Source organism: Asterias amurensis, chromosome 11 (genome assembly GCF_032118995.1).
Source record: "Asterias amurensis chromosome 11, ASM3211899v1".
Lineage (NCBI taxonomy): Eukaryota > Metazoa > Echinodermata > Asteroidea > Forcipulatida > Asteriidae > Asterias > Asterias amurensis.
In genome coordinates, this window is record NC_092658.1 from 10,001,401 (window position 1) to 10,021,841 (window position 20,441).

The 20,441-nt window shown below is 38.9% G+C and overlaps 1 protein-coding gene across 1 annotated transcript; it reads right to left on the reverse strand.

Moving 5' to 3' along the window:
* Nucleotides 1-438: 438 nt before the first annotated feature.
* LOC139944327 (protein singed-like) lies at nucleotides 439-15,465 on the reverse strand. Its single transcript, XM_071941321.1, has 4 exons — nucleotides 14,253-15,465; nucleotides 3,792-3,954; nucleotides 3,187-3,482; nucleotides 439-2,908 (listed from the first exon to the last, which is right to left on the reverse strand). The coding sequence occupies exons 1-4, from the start codon at nucleotides 15,109-15,111 to the stop codon at nucleotides 2,700-2,702; spliced, it is 1,527 nt and encodes a 508-aa protein (XP_071797422.1). The 5' UTR covers nucleotides 15,112-15,465; the 3' UTR covers nucleotides 439-2,699.
* Nucleotides 15,466-20,441: the final 4,976 nt, after the last annotated feature.

Here is a 20,441-nt window from a genome sequence, read left to right on the forward strand (position 1 = left end):
TAATGTGGGAAGTTACCATAGACGGCATTGTGAACTAATTTGATTGTTTGTAAAACTTCCATTCGACAGAATTGGAAACCCATCTTAATTTCAAAAAGACAACATCAGTTTAGGGGTCCGAGGGTCAGCTTGAAGTTCAAAGGCAGTGTGACACTATTGGTAATTATTCAAAACAATTATAAGCATAATTTTTTTGTTTAATTACCAAAGGTGTCCAGTGTCTTGAATGCGTCCCATTTTCTTTTGCAGTTTAATTTGATTATCTTTAATTAAGGTTGGCATTACAATTTGACCAATTTGAATCAATACAGCTCTGGTAAATTTAAGACAAGCTTATATTATTCACAACAGAAAACCCAACCACAGTTAACCATAAATAGCTTCTTATAAACAAAATGTCAAACTACCGAAATGAATCCTCACAACCAGTTATTTGTTTGTATTTATATACTGGTTTATTATAGCGTTATTGTGCAGTTACATTTTAATTATCGATGCACTATACTGTTATTTACTGACAAACTATAAAAACCCATATTAATTTTTTTTAATCAATTGCTGTATTTCAAGGCGAATTAAGAAACAAAAAAGCAAAAACCAAAAACAATATGATTGTTTCGTATCACAGTTTTTAAGCATCAACAAGAAAACACTAAAACAACAAACATATCCTCCGAAACGGAAGTCGATAATATTAAACATACATCAGGTTTGTTCTTAAATACAAAGTAAACATAAATAATATTCGATTCTGGTGCCGAGGGTAGCCCTGTTGGCCTTGCACGTTCGTATTATACTACAGTGACTATTTATCTGTGTACAGAGAAAGGGTTCTTTATAGGGCTAGTGCCGAGGGCATCCAATCCGAATAAGCCGACCCCACCTGCGTCCAAATTCAAGGCTTATGCTTGCTCACCGCGAAAATCTGCAAAGAGCCATGTTATTAAACACACCATTCTATAATGGGATAGTGCAGAATTCCAGGCAGAGCCATGACATTCGACCCTGATTTGCTGGGAATTCGATAGGAAAGCACAGGTCAATTTAAAAAAAATATAATCAACGTAAACATTAGCTCACATTTCTTTCGTAGGTACAAGTCAATTTTTATCTTGTCCAAACCATTGGTTTACATTCTCAAAAAACAACCTTAATATTATTATTCACACGGCCAAAAAAAAACTCCCCAAATAAGTCTTAGTCATTTTCTTTTAGTAAACACAAGATTTCTAGAAAGTAAACATTATATACACGTCATAAACAAATACATCTAATCATAATGAGAGTGTAATCCCCATCCATAATCTCCATTATCAAAGTTTTGGACAAAGTTGCGTATAAAGACTGCTGATTTGGAAGAAAACTTGGTTAGAAATTACCGCGCATGCGCCATAGGCCTTAATAAGCAACGAACAGTTAGTTGTGGTGTCATCAAATCAAATTGGGGTTCTTTATGAAAGATTTTGTCAGAAAACCACCATGGTTATACTCTCACAAATCTAAGTTTCTTCAATATTTGTTTTACCCCTCCGGTTCTCTGACAAGTACGGGTCTTTCGCCAAATACACTCATATTGATGAACAAAACCAGGGACTGTGCACCATTAAGTGACACCCAAACATTAAGTACAACATAATTAACTAGACATAAAGTTACCACCAATGTTAGGCGCATCGAGTATAAAAGTCACCGTCAAACGAAACCCAAGTACAGAAGCGTTTTAAAGACTCTTATTTTTTTTATATAAAACGAAAAGTATACCTTGTCATCTCCTTTAATATTTTGTTATTAAATATTACTCGTATTTTCTTGCGGATGAAATACTTTCCTCGGTGAGTCTAAATAATGCTTAGTTAACCCCAAGTATGGGTTTACAAACAATTTGTGCAACGCCTGACCACAAATGTAATACTTTCGTATGAAAACAAGCAATCTGAAGCACATTAATTAATTAATTTTTACTCACTCGATATTATGGAATGTGGTGTTGCCTCTTATAATATGAGAAAATTGGGTCTCTCATCTCCAGATGGGAAGATGGTTGGATATCAAACGAGCTGTGAATAAGCGACTTTTGATGAGCAGGTTATACCGAGTAGCGCGCCGGCAAGACGGCCTAACGGGTGTCCTCCCGTTGCGGTGATTTATGTTACACCATAGTTACACCGCCATAGAGTCAGCGTGTGAAACTCATTTTCATGTCATCTCGACCTCATCACTCACAGTACGTGTGAATGCGAGAATGGTGCAACGATGACGCTGTCATTGAGCTAAACACTGAAAATTCCCGTTTCAAAGGGCAACAATCTCATTGAGAAGTTGGTAAAATTTACCTTTTTATAAAAATGCATAGTTCTCCTGATTTGGTAAATACAAATACTGAACTTGTCAGCACTTGTGTGATTTTGTATGTTAAGCCAACAAGCTTTCATTTCTGCTTATATAGTCACAGACAGAGCTACTTCAGGATAGTTTAAGTACAATTTCTCTTTTGTTTTCTTAACTATAAGCTGAAACCATTTATCTTCACAAAACCCCTTTATGGAAGTTTCACTACAAAATATTTCCTTTTCTTGGAATAATGAGGCAATTTGTGAAAATTTCTTTAAGTTTGCAAGTATAGAAAAAACAAAAACAGCTTTTTAAATGTTTATACATTAATTGTTTGGTTGTAGAAAAGGCTTATGATAAGAAACGCTCTAGAATTCCCAGAGGGTGCTTTTGTTTGCTTCGACCCCTGTTGCACGCATTTCTCCGTGTTGTTTGCCCTCTAGGAGTCGCCCGTTGGAAGCACGGATAAGGAACTTTGATCGCTCTAGGAACTCCAAGGTGAACTTCTCTGGTGCACCTTCACTCAACGTGTAGTTGCCGTCACCGTCGGCTGTCCATGCCTTGGTTTCGTCACGACCTGTACCCAAATACACGGAAGAAAATGTTATTGCTTCACGCATGTCAATAGTTGTACTCTAGACCTACTTACATTTCTGCCGTTTAAATCAAATGGAATATTGAAGTTGTTTGTTTTCATTTGAGAAGAACTTGGATTGTGATCCATCCCTTGGTTAAAGATAGCGCCCTCTATCAGCAGTAAGTCTTTCTTTGAAAAAAAACAACAACAATGGCTTGACGTTTCGACACGGGAGTCCTAGTTAAAATCTGAACCGACATTGAACACAAAAGTCTTACCTCTGAAGATGTAAGTTCCATCATTCTCATAGGATACTTGGATGATCTCACTGTCCGCTGTTGTTCGGTTGCACTCGAGCATCTTCCTCAGGCCGACGAAGCCATGTTCACCCTTCAGTACCAGGTTGGGTCGGTTGCTCAGCTTGAAGCGGAACTTCTCGGTGTTCGTGACTTCGGAGCCGGATGCCACCAGTGGGCCGCTGCTCTTGATGCCGACGAATTTGCCGTTGGAGACGGCACGAAGCGATACGGTGCCTTCATCGCCGTAGACGAGCTCGAACAGGCAGGCTTCTTTTCTAGAAGATTTGAAAAGGGGAAGACAAAGTTTTACAAGAAGCAAGGCACATTGAGTCAATTTCTTATTTCAATAAACGTATCCTCTGACATCAACACACACTATCAGCACTCCGCATAATAACTTAACTGCAACAGTCGATATTTCCACTTCCAGTCGCTCCTAACTGTTTCAGACGTTGAACTTCTCATGACCTTAATTTAGAATTTGGTTCGGCGCGACTCTTAAGCGCCTGTCTGAAACGGGTGTTAAGTTTACTTCAATGTATTCCTATTCTGATATTGTTCTTGAGAATGGATCAGTCACTAACCTGGACGATCCCTTGTTGAGGATGTCCTGCTTGCCAGCATCCATGGCCCAGTACTTGCCGTTGGTGCTGCGGATGGCCCACTCGTTCCTCTTGCCAATGGCGCATTCCAGCTGGAAGGTTTCGGTGTCTGATTCTTCATGCTGATTGGCGGACACGTGAATATCTGCAAAATGGCGGGAATATAAAAAAAAATACATTTGAATATTGTGCGTGATGTCAATTGGACGCAGGCATAGAATTACCTCCGTTGTTCCATTATTCATAATTATTGGGCGAAAAGAAAATGAAGTTTGTTAGATTAAACCACAGTCTTATTATTTATTTATTATTATTCCTATTTGGGATTATTCTTCTTTGCGTAGAAATAATATTCGCTGCGGACTTTCAGCGATGTTTGCCAACACTACAAAATCTGTCTTCAGCATAACAAACCAACACCACGCAATCACACAATGGTAGTAAACCTTTTAACCTGAGCCCCAAACCTATCAGGCACAGCTGCGACCGAGCCCCCGCATGCAGCCTACAATACTGGTATTGTCACCATTGATATCACCTCATCTGGCACCTTGACGCTTTATGACCCCCAGCGTCATCACCGATTGCTGATTGCATTTGACGCCCAGGAAAAGCTCACAATTCCTACCATTACACCTTGTTTCGTTTCCTTTAGAATCGCAATCTTCCGCAATCAGTCCCATGTCAGAAACATGAATGGTTGACAATTAAGGTTAACAAACAACTTGAGTTGTTTTCATATTGGTAAATGTTAATCAGTGTATAATAGTTGGAGCATAGAAAACCAGTGCTCAAACAAACAACATAATATCATTTCCTGCAAAGGCCGTCTTTGGTCATTGATTGCTTAGTTCTCAAATTTTAAACGGTTTTAGGGCAATTTACTTCTTGTAGCTGTAGGCCTTTTTCCAAATAATAAATAATGACGTCATTTTGGCGAGCCAACTAGCGGCCAAGTACCAGTGATCAAGAGGCCTCAGGGTTCTTTACGCAGGAAGGTCGACCCTGGTGCGCCGCAGACACCAAAATGTAAACACAATAGCCCCTCTCATCAGCTGGCCAAGAATAACATTCCTCAACTCTGCCGTCAGACACTCTCAAATTTTCCCACAATCACACCCTTTGTTCGGAGTGGAAGTATCCTTGTCTGAGATATTATTATTACTTCTTCGGTAGAACCATAGAACAAGGACACAAACATCTCTGTGGTGGGGTAGACCACATCATCAGGCCCTCCAAATATTGTGGAAACCTTGCATTATCTTTATAAGAGCATGGTTGTTGATTTTTGTGGGCCAAGTGGAGATTTCCCTGAGGGGTAATGCACGTTAACCATGAACCCAGAGCCAGTGACATTTTGTTTGTAAATTGAAAATACCAATTAATTTCCGATGAAATACACTCTAACTTCTTTGAATGGGCAATTTTTAATCGGCAATCAAATGAACAATGTTTGGAGTAAACTAAATTTTGGAGAGACTCTTTTTTTCTATCGAGGTGTGCATACATGGGACACGCCATCTGGTTTTTCAACCCACTCATAATATCAATGAAACCAAACTGAGGTCTAACTATATGTGGTGAATAACCGTTTATTTTGTTGAAGACGAGAGGAAAATGGCGGCAAATTCAATTAACCCACATAAAAATCCAACACCACAGACCCAACCCAAACTGCTGGACTCTGATCAGGATGGTCTGTCTGGTCGTCTGGTCTGATGCGTAAAGATATTATTAGTTCGGGAGATCCTTTACCATCTCGCCACGTGCGCTATAGAACCATGGGGGGCTTCCTCCATGATAGAACCAAGAACACTTTCGTAAGAAAGAGTACAACATTTTCTGATGGTGACTCTGGTGTTCACAAATACCAAATCAGCCAAAACATGCAGTTTGATCATGAAATATTCAGGATGCATAGGGTTAAGGAACGAGGAAAAACAATCACAGCTTTCTCGATCAGATAACGCACTTGTCACTGAAGTAGGTCAGGGCTTGACCCCAATACCTCCTTTAAAAAACTGCTAAGCCAGAACCATTTATTGCAAATACAAACCATATGAAAATGAGCCACATCTTTAACTGAAACAGGTTAAAAACCTTCCTCCATGGTTTAACCAAAAACTGGACGGCATAGCACCATGTAACAGTTAGTACGGTAATATTCCTACATGAGAACACCATGATGGATCAAGGAAATACAACAGCACAAAAACACAACCAAGGACAAACAGACAATCAAAAAAATCTCTTCATGGTAACCCAGGTATGATAAGCCGGAACAAGGATTCACTCTGCTTTATCATCACCTTTATTACGGCCATGAATTGAATCACCCATAAAAACAAAATGATGAATACGAACACGGCAGGGTTTGTCCTCAACTTGTTCAGTGACTACAGCCAGCGAGACCGGCTGGCACCTAGTTTCACTGGTCCATCAGCGTTGTCACTGGTTCACATTCTTCAAAACAGTCCAAATGTTAGAATATCAAATGGGTTAACTTTAATTTGAAATCATGCATAGGCTTGGGTTAACAGGTAGGCCTTTAGCCAGCCAGACTATTTGGACCATGGAGGGTTCTACCTGCATGATGCTTGGACAGAATATTGTAACTGGTCCTCGTATCAGCCGTTATACCAGCAGACCATTGCTGAAGGACACAATGCATTTACGTAGTATCTTGGTCATGTTCCTCGTATCGAATAACAGTAACGAATGATAATAATCATTTTGCAAAAAGGAACTAGACTATTTTTTTTCAGCCTCGGTTTGACATTGATATAAATGGGAAAAAATCAACATGGCTGCACCATGACAAAAGTCTATTGTTGTTATACAGTTGACGGTTTCAACCTGTACATTTTACAAAGTAAACTTAACCTCCGCAATTTTAACACATTTTTGTGTGAATTATTTGCAAAAATTTAGACTTACTCTCCCAATCCACGCTAACACGTAAGCTTGCCACAGGGATCGCATGCTCCACTATCAACATTATATTAAGTTTTGTACAGTCTTGCTCATGAACTCTACCGTAGTTTTTTTCCTCGCCCCTAATTCAGTGGCGACTCCTTGCTGTGTCACACACGCCAATCCGAGGGCCAGGCAGACGGCATGCCTGATCGAATATCAACATGGACCGCTTAAAAATTAATGACCCAGCATCAAGTATTCAGGATTTCAGGATCGCATTACATACAATAATCTACATCTTTCCAACAATATTTGGCATTGCCTCAGATGCATATTATTCTACATCGAAATGACTACACTGGCAAAAACGAACAAAGAAAGCAGGCAAGAAAATTATTCAGAGATTGTAAGAGAATCCATCGACCATTATCAATGTGTGGATGGATCCAGGCTTTCAAATTTCTACCTGCTGGGACTGGGGTACGATAATCACTTCGTTGGCGCGAAATCAAAAGTCATCACGATTACTTTTCTGAGTGCTCACAGTCATATTAGTTCTGTCATTGCTTATTTAGAGTGTACAATTTCAACTCCTTGCTGCTCTTAAAAAGTCTAATCATAGAAGAGTTCTTTCACGAAAATATATGATATTATTGCTATTGCTGCTCGACGCAGCGCAGTATATATTAATTTGATTCGAAATTATTAACGCATACATGCAAGCAAGGCAGGCCTTACGTGTATTTCAAACCACAGTCAGTTTTGACAGATGCTCTTCAACATAAGACAGCGGCCAAATGTGATTTCACAATTTGGATAAAAACCAAAAATGTATGTTGTCGTAAATAGTCTTTGGCTGAAGTTGTAAAAGAAAAGAAACATTCCATTTCAAGCCCAATACTTGTCCATTGTTTTTGTATAATATGCATGAATGAGGTTATGTCGGCTCTCTCCAGACTATGCTCGTTAACACCTTTATACATCAAGTATACGGGCCTAAAATGTGGTTAAAAAGACACCCAACCACAATTTGTCAATTTGGATGCACGTCCGGTGTCCTTGGACCGTAATCTGAAGCACACCACCCCACCAGCAAGCCAAGGAAATCCCGGTAAAGGGACCGGAGAACTACCCTGGTGGTACAGCCGGTAGGGGAAGTGCCAATTTACCAAGTCCCAAACTGTGAGGGTGAGAGGCAAACCACCAGGTTTTTTTGGTTGGTGAGAACATTGGAACATCTCCAAGAATGTCATACATCCTCAATGTCCACATTTACTTATCAGAAAAGTTTTAATGTTTTGTCAAGTTGAATAATCATTGACCCATAGGCCTAAATACCTGATTATACGAAACCAAAAACACAGCTAAAAAGTGATTGCGAGACTTTTCCAAATATCTGCTGAAGATCCAATCTCAATTTCTTTCAATCTGCACTCTTCGTCTTTAGAATTTATGCAAATTGATTCATTTATATTTCTCAAACATACTGAATGAAACAATCACACAATATCCAAAATGACATACAGTGTCAAAGGTCAGCAGGCAGAGGACGTCCACGACCTCCCCACACAAATCATTTTTGCAGAATTGAATTTTGCTGAGAGTGTGGTTCTTTCATATTTGTTAGTTTATTCACGGGTTTATTTAAAGTATCAAGATCAACCACAAGGGGAATATGACTGGGTAAATGGGTACTAAGCTTGAAGCACTAATTAAATTGAATTAAAACGTTATTTTGGTCAAATTTGATTATTATGCAGAAACTGGTGGGAAAATGCACTGCACTTACTTATATTTACACCCCATAGAACTTTCCACTTGAACATTTCAAGCGTCCACAAGGTCATTCTTCTTGCACATTACAAAACTGACACCTACACCTCAAATTGAACCAGACAAGGCAGCATTATAAAAACAACCCCATGTTATAGCTCCATGGTTTAACCATAGAGAAAGGACAATTGGTTTAACATAGGTAGGGCTTGTATAGGTCTCGTAACTCGACACAAATCACACACGATAACCCTGTATTGACCCGTTCACAGTTTACTGTGGTATGTTTTATTCGACAAGCAAAACCTGCAAACCTATTCAGAGCTATGAATACAAGCCCAGACAAGGTTATCCAAATTAAATCTATTATACTACAACATCGAACCATCGATAGAAATCACACGCTGTTTTGTTATTGCGACATTTTGTTTATTGCAGTGTTTTTTAATAAGAGAATATGATATCATGCATGCGGCATATTGAAGGGGGTGTGTGTGTGGTTGTGAGGCAAAGCGATTTGCATGATACTGTTATCGTGTCAACTGTCATATTCCAATGTTCACCGTTCGATAATATTTCTGTACACAATCAAAGTGAAGAAGTCCAAAGGAACCAACCCCATTGCACATTGGGCGTCTGCTCCGCTCAAACCACAAATAGTATTGAAACACCATGTCCATTACGATTTGCTCGAGTTGGAGGAAAATGGTTTAGATCATCAGAATAAGAATTATGACACGAATCTCAGATTGGCTTCTCACTTTAGAGTCTCCATGCACAAAATTAACAAATAATGTCCTATTTGTATGTCCAAATGCCAGATAAAACGGACTGACGTGTAGGATCCCCTCAAAGTGGTCCTATACGCAGGGTGTTAGCAAGGATTAGGTAAAAGTATTTCCAAATTTGCATGAAATTTTAAAAAGTGATGTATCGATTGTGCACTAATACAGAATGCCTACAATTACACGTGATGACATATAAGACACACCATGTACACTCTGAAAACACCTTGTTCAGAATTGAACCGCATTCCGGGTCACAGGAAACCTGCTAAAAACTGGTATCAGTAAAACAAAATTGAATTCTGACCCTGATGCTGCATCCTTTCTTTTTTGACCAATGTCTGTGTCATTTTGATACAGATTCAATGTCACTCCTGACACAGCAAATGGGTCAGGACCCACGGAACCCCGATCTGGGTCAAGTCGACCCGGTAGTTCTGAGACTCATGAAATGGCAAGCTAAACCTGCCCTGCTGTACACTGAAAACACGTAAAAGAACAAACCCCAACGTCATCATAGATAAACCCATTCATAAAAACACATGCATTATTGGTTCAGCAGAATTCCATCACACCATAAACCTCGTTTCATTAGTCAATCACCCCTTTGTAGAATGAATTCACATTATTTGCGTTGCCCGGATATAAAGATAAAATTAATGTGCAATTATAATAGGAGTGGTCACTATACAATGTTTATTTGACATGGACCCTATCTAAAGGTCCCTAAATATATATTAATATGACAATTTATTATTAATAATAAGCTTCAGAGCGTTTAGTGACGTCATACAGGATGTAAAGGATGATGATAAAGCAACTCCGGGGTTGTACATGTTGTATTTATCTCTGATTTATTTACTCAAGACAAATCCTATACTCCCATGGCATTCTGGCTATACATGTATCACAGATTCAGGAACTCATTGACCGGCGTTAACTCTACCTACGTACCCTTCTTCACATCAGCAGCGCCAATGTGGGCGGTGCCCATTTGCAGAAATGAATTTTCAGGGGCGTCATATAGAAAACATTACTAAATTGCAAGGAAACGAAAGTTTCATTGCCCGTTTGCAGATATGAGTTTCCAGGGGAGTCATATAGAAAACATTACTAAATTGCAAGGAAACGAAAGTTTCATTGCAGAATTAATGGGTAATTCTGTATTTTAAAAAATTGAGTTTTGGTGTTGTATTTTACTACATGTATTAGCATAATACTTGATATCTCAAAACTTTCCTAACTGTTTGCAGCAGTTCTACTTTTCATTATATTAATTGAGAAACTGACGTTGGGATCAGATAACCCTTTTCTTTTCTTCTCATGTAATGCAATATCCTGTTTCCTCAGTTTTCAAAGCCATCAAAGTTCATCGACTTAAAGCTACCATCAAGTGCATGTCAGGCCTCGAAACAGCCCATGTATAACCCACAGCCATTGCTGCGCTGCAATGTGCATTGCTGTTGTGCCAGTCAAGCTTAAATACAAATTTACATTTTCCCCAAGTGTCCCTTACCATGACCATTGAGCTATAAAACTGCTGTGCCCCTTCAAGAGCGACGTGCAAGGCCTGTATACCTGTACATGTCCATGCTTTTCAAACATTTTGAAGACGTTCCTATAGCGACACAATATACCTTGACCCCATAGCAAGAGTCTGGAAAAAGCAATGAATTTTGCACTTGGCGAGACACAGAATGACCGGTTATCGTAATTTCCAAATGATTTTCGTTTCCTGTTGTGACTGAAATCATTCTAACACAGGAATATTGCTCTCTTTTAATACATTATCATAATTTTTTGCATCATCTTCTTCAGTAGGACTCTATTGCCTTTTAATATGCACATGAAAGCACACAACTTGTGCAAAAAAAAAGGATGTGTTTTTCCTTTCATTATTTTCTTGCAACTCCGATGACCAATTGAGCCCGAATTTACAGGTCTGTTATTTTATGCATAATTTGGCATACACCAAGTGAGACTATTGGTCTTTTGGCATTTACTAAACGTCAAAGCCCCAAAATTTGCCAGCTACGTCGTTTTGTAGAACAGCGGGTCCGGAGCCAAACTGAACTGCACATAATATAACCATTTACTGTTATCTCGTACGTTTGCACTAAGGATACAATGACAAATAGAGTTATCTGATTCGAATTGGCTATCCGGTTGAAGTTGAAGTGGTTCCAAGAGAGTAGGGTCAAACTTTCCAGGTTTCCTGTGTGCGGGTAAATCCAAGATGGATTCCGTGTTCTAGATTTACGATATCACATGTACAAGTATACCGCTCCATAGTTATACATACTCGATCCAATGTTGAACTTCAAAAAACTTTAAATAATAAAATTGTTGCTAAAATTGTAGGTAAATTACGCAAAACTAACATTAGAGTCAATAACAAATGAATGTTGAAATACGTGGTATTTACTAATTTATCAAAGTGTACTGCAAAGTGCCAACACAATTGAGTTTTCTGCCAACCTAGCCATTTTCCATTTTATAACTTTGAGCATTGTGCGATCAATTCTTTTGTGAGAATTAGGGCAGGGGCCTTCCCAAAAAGGAACATTACGAGAATCTACTTTATTTTGGCTATTCGTACCAGACAATTAACACTGCCATGCTGCCAACTCTAGAATATTCCATTCATAACACAAAACCAACATTGTCAAATTGTAATATTCACGTCTATTGCAGACAGATGTTAAACTGATAATCGTATCATTCCAAATTCAACGACCACCATAAACCCTTATAAATAACCCGGTAGGTCTACCACTATAATGGGTTGTACATCATAAATCCAGACGTATGATGATTCATGTAGCTGGAATCTAATTGCTTTCAAGTATTATACACGCGTCATAAACTTGACATTGGCTTCATACAGCGTCATGAATTCCTCATTTTATTATGAATTATATGAAATCTTATTAGAAAGTACAGCATACTATGCAAAGGCAAACCCCGGCTGTGCAATGTCAAGTGTATAACTTGCCTGGTAACTGAGTTATGTACACTGATATTTATAGACAAAATCTGTCGTTGACGGTACCGGTCAAGTACACAGCGTGCATAATATCGACTGGGTAAACAGTAGCTTATACACTTCAAAGTAAAGTGCTCTTCAAAATGCTGTCACTGTGACTGTGTCATTTTAAAACATACAATTTGGATTTCAGTTTTAACAAATATGAGAAGAGAGACTTTACCATGGATGTTTATTAATGTGGTTTTTTTTATCAGTAAGACAAATATTTAATGTGACACCTATACTCCGGTGTGCTGCGTCCGGCCGGAGGAGAACATGTATTCATTTCAAATCCGGAACATTGTCCTGATACATGCATTTTAAAGTAGACTAACCCAGCTCTAATTCAGTGGCATTTTCAACCTAATTAAAACAATAATGTACGATAATTACAACTAATTAAAAAAAAGTAATGGATGTCATTATACGTGCACATGCTCTTTGCCAATTAGTATTCATAATGACATTAGTTTGTATAAAATATGACTGAGAGCATGTTGACATGGTCCTGATGGTTAAGAATGAAAGAAATGAGAACTACTTGAGAATTAATTCGATGAACTTAAAAAGAGCACTTTTTTGTTTGTTTTAAGTGATTGGCCGGGTTGTGTAGCAGAAAATGTGTTTGATCACGTCCTTTATTATATGGAAAAAAGTAACTGCACACGTGAAGCATATTATGCCATTGGGGTGCCGAACCCCGATTTTGCAAGAGTTTGAGTTGGGGGGGGGGGGGGCGTGGTCGTTAACATGTTCTCAATCTCGATGGACCAAAATGTTAGCACTAATGACACCTCCAAATGTAATTCACGCATTCTCGCACAATTCTCTATGCTCAATCAACCTCACTGTCGATATTCCGGGGAATAATCGACAATCCTGACGACGATTAGCAAATGAGTCACAATTGGTACACTATAAACCACTAGGCCTATACATGTTGTAGGCCTACTGGAAGATTCAGTTGGCTGCACATGGCTGCCATTTCTCTCCTGTGGGAATTCTCATACGAACAGTCATCCAAATCCGAGCATTGAGGGTGACACAACACAAGTCCTTTGAAATTCCCTGTTTACTCATGGTTTACAAAACTTTATTTTTTCACCCAAGCCTGAAGGACAATGCCAGACGTGACGTAATGGTTTGCTTTTATCATCGCATTTTGGAATGTCGCAGTCCAAATATGGTTAGAAAATGCCCTGAACTGGAACCGTGTGTAAGATTTAGATGTTAACCCATGCACTCGGTATTTTAGAAAGTTCACAACTTCTTTGATACAAAATGACATCATCTGATGACTAGTGTCTAAAACCTTCAGTGTAAAGCATAAAGGATTTAGGACGACCTGTCTTTTGTCTTTGAAGAAGGTGGTCTTTAAAGTTTCACTAAATTTCCAAACACTCTTTTGACCCGACTTTTCAACCGTCCATCGACCCAGAGTTACCAACCATCCCAGATCTCAAACTTCCTTGAAAGTATTGTCGGTGTTTTATGAAAAAGGAAGTGGACCCAGGTGTTTATCAAATTGGCCTACTATGGGATTTCATTATTTTACGACCTTCGAACAGTGGGCGTGTCCGTGTGATATCATTTTCAAAGTTCCTGTCAATGTCCATTATACTTTTACAAATAATTTCAAAACAAAGTGATACCATAATTGTAACAAGAATTTATTCATACATTCAAAATTATCCAGCAAACCGTAAATATTGAATTATAATGCTGCCAGACATGCCAGAGTGCTACACCAATGATGTACAGAAAGTTCACACAATCTCACAAGTTCAAAGTATAGTTTCAACTTCACGCGTGCATAATTCCTCTCTCTTTATGATGTAATGACAGGCATTTTTAGGAGAAAGATTCAGACAGAAAATAAATTGCACATTTAAAAGAAAAACTCAGAAGAAAAAGTAACTGACAAGTTTTGGATTAACTCACCTTGTTTCATAGAAACAATCTTGTTGTTGCCCAATGAGAAGAACACACCCTGTGGGGCACTGTCTTCAAGTCGGAACAGAGCCTCATTCCCAACAGTGGCTTTCCTCGTCTTCAACTCCCCATCTCGACCACCGACTGAAAGATACTTTCCTCCGTTCTTGAAGGCGATACTCTCCCCGTGGAACTCCAAGGCGAACAGGGCCTCAGCGGTCATGTCTTTGGAGAGCGCACCACCAGCATTCACATAACGATCATCAGAGGCTTGGATGAGATATTGGCTTGCTTTCGCATCCCAGATGAGGGTGATAACTGCGTCCCCACCCCACGGGATATCCTCGTTGAAAAGGACCATCTCCCTCTCGGAGTCTAGATGGGCAAATTGATGACGCTGGACGCTGAAGATATTCACTTGTGGATGAATGGCTAGCTGGATGCTCCACATCTCCGAAGGCCCGGGTGTTTTGGCCTTGCATGTGGGGTTTTCACCAGAACCACTTAGGTAGTCTAGTGTCTCTGCTTTGATGGCGAACTTACCATCCCCAATCGGCTCGACCAGAAACTTCTGCATGAGGTCCGGACTGGTATCCTCGTCCATCTTCTCCGCGGTAACCTTACCGTACTTATCGTACGTCAGACGGTAGCTGTTCATCATCCCCATCTTGGCCACCTTGTTGGTCAGGAAGAATAGTTTGCCGTCTGGGCTGGCAGGGTTGAGGGTCCAAACCTGCTTGATCTTGAGGGCCGTTCCATTGACGTTCACATTGCCCAGCTCAGTTGTGAGGTACTTCTTGGTTGAAGCATTTATCAATCCTACGTCGAACTGGAGGACATCCCCTCTTGTTGTACCATTTGCTGACATGATGATTTAAGGCTCCACAGAGTGATACAGTTCACCTTAAAACAAAATATTACAAGTTGAAGTTGAAGTAATGTGAGTTGACACTGCCCACTTTGATAAACCACTACTGAGCTGATACGACGGGAGTAAATGTTGTTCTGATGACTCCTGTGCTATAAATTACAATCCTACTGCACTGTTATGGTATTCCGTTTTTACCGACTGCTCAGTACACTCTGATCCTACGCAATGCGTGGTTGCCGTGGTATGTATGCACATCCGCCGTCCGTGTGTTATAAATGCTAGGCAGGATTCGTCACTGGTCGAACCCCCTTTACTCTACACGCAGGAAACAGTTTGCTAACTACTGTTTCATGGGGCGTTGGTTAATACCACCACGTGACTAGTACTTTGTGTCACACAGAGTTCCCTGTTGTTTGGGTGCATGGGTGCGTGCAGTTTGCTCAGTGAGGGGGCCCCACCACGTTGCTTGCTGTAGAATGTGCTTAGCTACTGCTGTTACGTGTGCAGTAGAGTCGCCACATGTAACAGTAACTACCCGCTGACCCCTGTCATGCTAATCTGGGGTCATGGAGTCTGCTACGTCACCAGGTGGTTAGTGTGGTGGTGGACGAATGCCTGATTGTGATTAGCATACCAACGAACTGGATAACGATTATCTATATTTGGATTAAAGATTGTTTGAAATTGTGAAACATAAACATAACTCCCCAGATATAATAGAAAGTAGGTGACTATGCAAGTTTGGTTACTGTGTTGTTATAATATGGAAATATTCAAGCTGCTCGTGCCCAAAAAATCCACTCAGGCAAAAAAAAAAAAAAAAAGGGTAACAAAAAACACAACTTCAGTCGAAACATAGATCGAGACTGTTATTGGGATTACACGTATTGATTACTGCTGTCTGGTGTATTTAAATTGCTCAATACGGGTATGAATAGCACCTGTTCAATAATACCATAACATTATAATATTTTAAATGCATGGCCTGATTTTCGCTTAAAGTTATTTTTCTTTCTTTTTCTCTCTTAACAATTTATGCCGATGAAACGAAAAACAAACCACAGAATTCCACGGGTCCTGCAAACAATACATGCTTTTCGTACATAGCTGATTAATGTGAGATCCCGACTTTTTCTTTGCAGCTATATTATGGTTTAAGGAGTAATAAAGCAATAATTATCACACATCAGCGGGCAAGCTGGTTGTGGTGAGATTCTGAAAAAAATATGATGATAATAAAATCGTGATTCAGTGGGGAAGAATTCAGTGGGTCAGGAACGTCATAGAGGAAGTAATCCTCCTCTAAGGTAAAGCACAATTATCATAATAACTTAACACAGAAGCCAAATTTTTGAATATTATTTTCGTCTTCAAGCAGCACAAAAGAAATCAGCAGGTACAAAATAAGTTTGAGCCAGCACTCAGTACTTACCAGAACTACAGTGTTAATAGCCTACATAATATACAACAGTCAATGTCTTATAACCAAAAATGAATGTAAACCCAATAATTTAGAAACGGTAAATTCTCGCATTTGCCATTCATGGCGTAAAAACACCCAAGATTGTCCAATTTAACCGTTTGCTATCACGATTGAAAAACGAGATATCACAAAACAGAGATAAGATATGAATCCCTAGAGACATGGCATTGTTGCAATGCCATGGTAACATGGTGACAGTGAGTACGTGCGTGTAGGTGTGTATAAATTAACGTCAACAGGTATAATATTCTGGGTAATGGTGCCATTTAGCTTTTTTGTGATTACCCGAGACACGATGCTATAAATGTAATGTGTCAACCTATATTAAACATCGTATGGTTTGTTCAGTGGGATTCGAACCCGGATCAACATAGTTGAAAGACGGGAATTAACCATTAAAAAGTCAAAACGAACATATATATAACAAAATGGACATTGTATTTTGGCTGGTAACCTATATCTGGTAAGCAGTGTTGCTGTGCTTAGCTACTATTTATGATTCAGCAACTCTATGAATTTGGGCCAAGACCCAGCGACGTAGCCGACATTTTTATACGGTGAAATAGACCTATTTACCATAATATGAAAGCTATAGTTATTATTAATGTATAATGGTGATAATGAACGGCTGGCTGTGATAGTACCAAGGTCAAAGCTCCCCAGATGACATCACATTTATCACTGACTCACTGAAGCATGTGTTCCCCGCGGCTGTCACAATCCCATCATTGTTGATGTATTATTTTTACCATATAAATTATGATAAACGTACGGAATTGTATTGCTGCCACATGAAGAAATAAAAATTCTTATCGTGTATACACGTACACAACAAGTTATCATTTACGTACACGATAAGTTTTGTATTGTCGTTTACGTATAAACGATAAGACGTTCACGATAAGAGAGAGAGATTTTGTTTTATCCATGTAGCGGCAATACATTCCGCATTTATAAGTTTCACATTTCCAACAAAAGCCTGGTAGCGTTTTTAAGACATCACCGAAAATCCAGAGTGGTGATGTCTATCCTGAGAAACGTTTCCGACTGTAGCGTTTCTCAGGGTAAAGTTTCGGGGGATAAAAACCGTATATCTTTTCCTTCAACACATTATACTTCGCAGTGAAATTATTCTCGAAATACTTGACACTATCGAAAGTTGCTGTACTTTCAAACTTAATTGCCATTAATTTTAGGAGTGATTACAAAACGAATACCTTCCCTTTAAAGATGTTGATATATTTTTTTGATGACCCGTGAAAATGACTGTCACCTCTGTCCGTCATCAGGGGGTGTCATCTTAGCGACATGACACCAAAAGTTGAGAAGTCGTTACGCCAAAAGGTCCTTGCTATTTAAAGAGTATCCACATAATTTATAAACTCCACCCTTTTTAAAATTGCTGCACTTTTAAATTACTGTCTTTTGCAAGTTGTCCTTCAAAAGCGAAAGTCGACAGGCTAGGGCGATTTAAGTCTTAAAAAGGTCTACTCCAAAATAAAATCATTGCTTGTAAAAATGACGTCTTTACCAAGACGGGAAACCAAGCTATTTGAAAAGTATCTTCATTTTCGCCATATAAATTGGGTGTTGAAACCGACTGAAACCATACGAGAATGTTTGCTTTCGTTTGAATCTCCCTCTTACCTCCTTTCAAACGCGTTTTCAAACAAAATAGTGGTATCTTTAAAGCGTTTTCAAATCAAATGTTTGTATCTTTAAAAGGGCTGTAACCGTTTGGCAATGACTCTGAGAATTATGGCAATAACAACAACAACATTCTTGGTAAGAAGTACGGCAGCGTTGACAGTATCATGTATTTTGAGGAAACTATTCACTTAGAAGTATACTGCGGTTATTGAAATACAGAATCACCTTTTTGTCTCCCCAAATTTGATTCTGAGAAGCGTTACTTGCAGTATCGTTTCTCAGAATGTGTATTCCAGTTGCAGGTTATCTACCTGTGCGTCCAGATTATTAGCAATATTATCTCAATAACGCTAACACCTTTTAAAATGAAATTTTCACAGGTTAGTTTTTCGGTGTATATATATCTTCAACACAGATTGGAACAAACAATGGGCTCAAGTTACCAAACATATACACAATCCCTTTAAACTATCATTTACAATAATCTTTCATAAAAGAAATTGCAATCCATTTTGGCAATTATGAACTCTCTATCGACACTCACGAACCAGATGCTACCATCACCTGCTGGCGTCAGGTTTTATTTTTAGATCTCTCTCTCTCTCAAAAAAAAATCATCCAACACTTGGCCAAGGTTCACTTCTCTGATATATTATTTGTGGACGCAGATATTTTGCACTCCGGAAATAAGTCAAGTGTTGGAGGAAAAAAAAAACCAAATGAGGATTGGATAGAACTGTTGGTGCTGTCCCATCCAGTGACGCTGTATCGGTTGACTTGTAATTGTACAATTCCAAAATGGGAACCGTGCTGTGCTTTTTCCTCTTTTGTTATTTTAACAGAGGGGTGTTGGGGCAATAGTCCAACCGAGAAAGTGTGATCTATTTTGATTGTGCTGCTCGGTAGTCTTTTCGAGATAGAGGATCTTTTTTGCAGATCCTTTTGGTAGCAAAAGGATGAAATGGGATAAAATTAAGATAGGATGCATGACTTTAGATTTGTACAAAGATGGGATTAAACCACACACAAATCTACATATTCTGAAATTGTTAAAGGGAAGGCATTATACAGGGCCGTGTGGTTAAAGGCAGTGGTAACTATTGGTAATTACTCAAAATAATTGTTAGCATAAAACTTTACTTGGTAATGAGTAATGGGGAGAGGTTGATTATAAGACATTGTGAGAAACGGCTCCCTCTGAAGTGACATAGTTTTCGAGTATTTTTCCACAAATTTGATTTCGATACCTAAGTTTAGAATTTGAGGTCTCGAAATCAACCATCTAAAAGCACACAACTTCGTGTGATAAGGGTGCATTTTTTTCATTATTATCTCGCAACTTCGACGACCGATTGAGCTCAAATTTTCACAGGTTTGTTATTTTATGTATATGTTGAGATACACTAAGTGAGAAGACTGGTCTTTGGTAATTACCAATAGTGTCCACTGTCTTTAAACCCGGGTTTTAAATTGAGCAGTAGTTTAACATTGTTTGACATTGTGTGGTATTGTTCCAAAGATGCACAGCAGTGCTCTGACAGGAGCGAGAACCATAGGAAGTGTTTGTGATACCTGGGGCTGACAGAACTTGATTGTTCTTTGAATACATGTAATCAGGTAGCATTGTACATGAAGAGGAGGAATGTACATGCAATAAGTCACTCACCTTGGTCATGTTGTTCAGAAATCATTTGTGCGTATTACGTGACGAGGCAGACGAGCAGAAAACTGCCGCTTTTTGTTCTCATTATTTACGCGCCACATAACCAGTTGTGGGCCTTGTGCTATCGATGTCCTTACTTGCCTCTTTAGAGGCATTTTATTTTACAAGTTAAAGGGAAAGATAAGTTTGGTAATCAATCTTAAAACAAGGCATGCAACAGCTTTAGATAGTATATAAAGCATTTTGAAAAAACATTTCACTTCGAAGATTAATGTGCTTATGTAAAAAGGTAATGCTACAACATTTAAATCAGAGAAGCGTTATTGCGGTAACGCTTCTGAGATTGTGCATTCCTTTTGAAATGAAATTTTCACTCGTAGTTTTATTGTGGACCTATACAAAGTATGTGTATGCCTATATAGGATAAAACTATCGAACGATTCCAAAAACTGAAGGTTTACTTTGCAAACAATTTTGCTTCAATTTTTATCAGAATACCAGTAAAAGATGGTGCACAGACATGTAATTTGG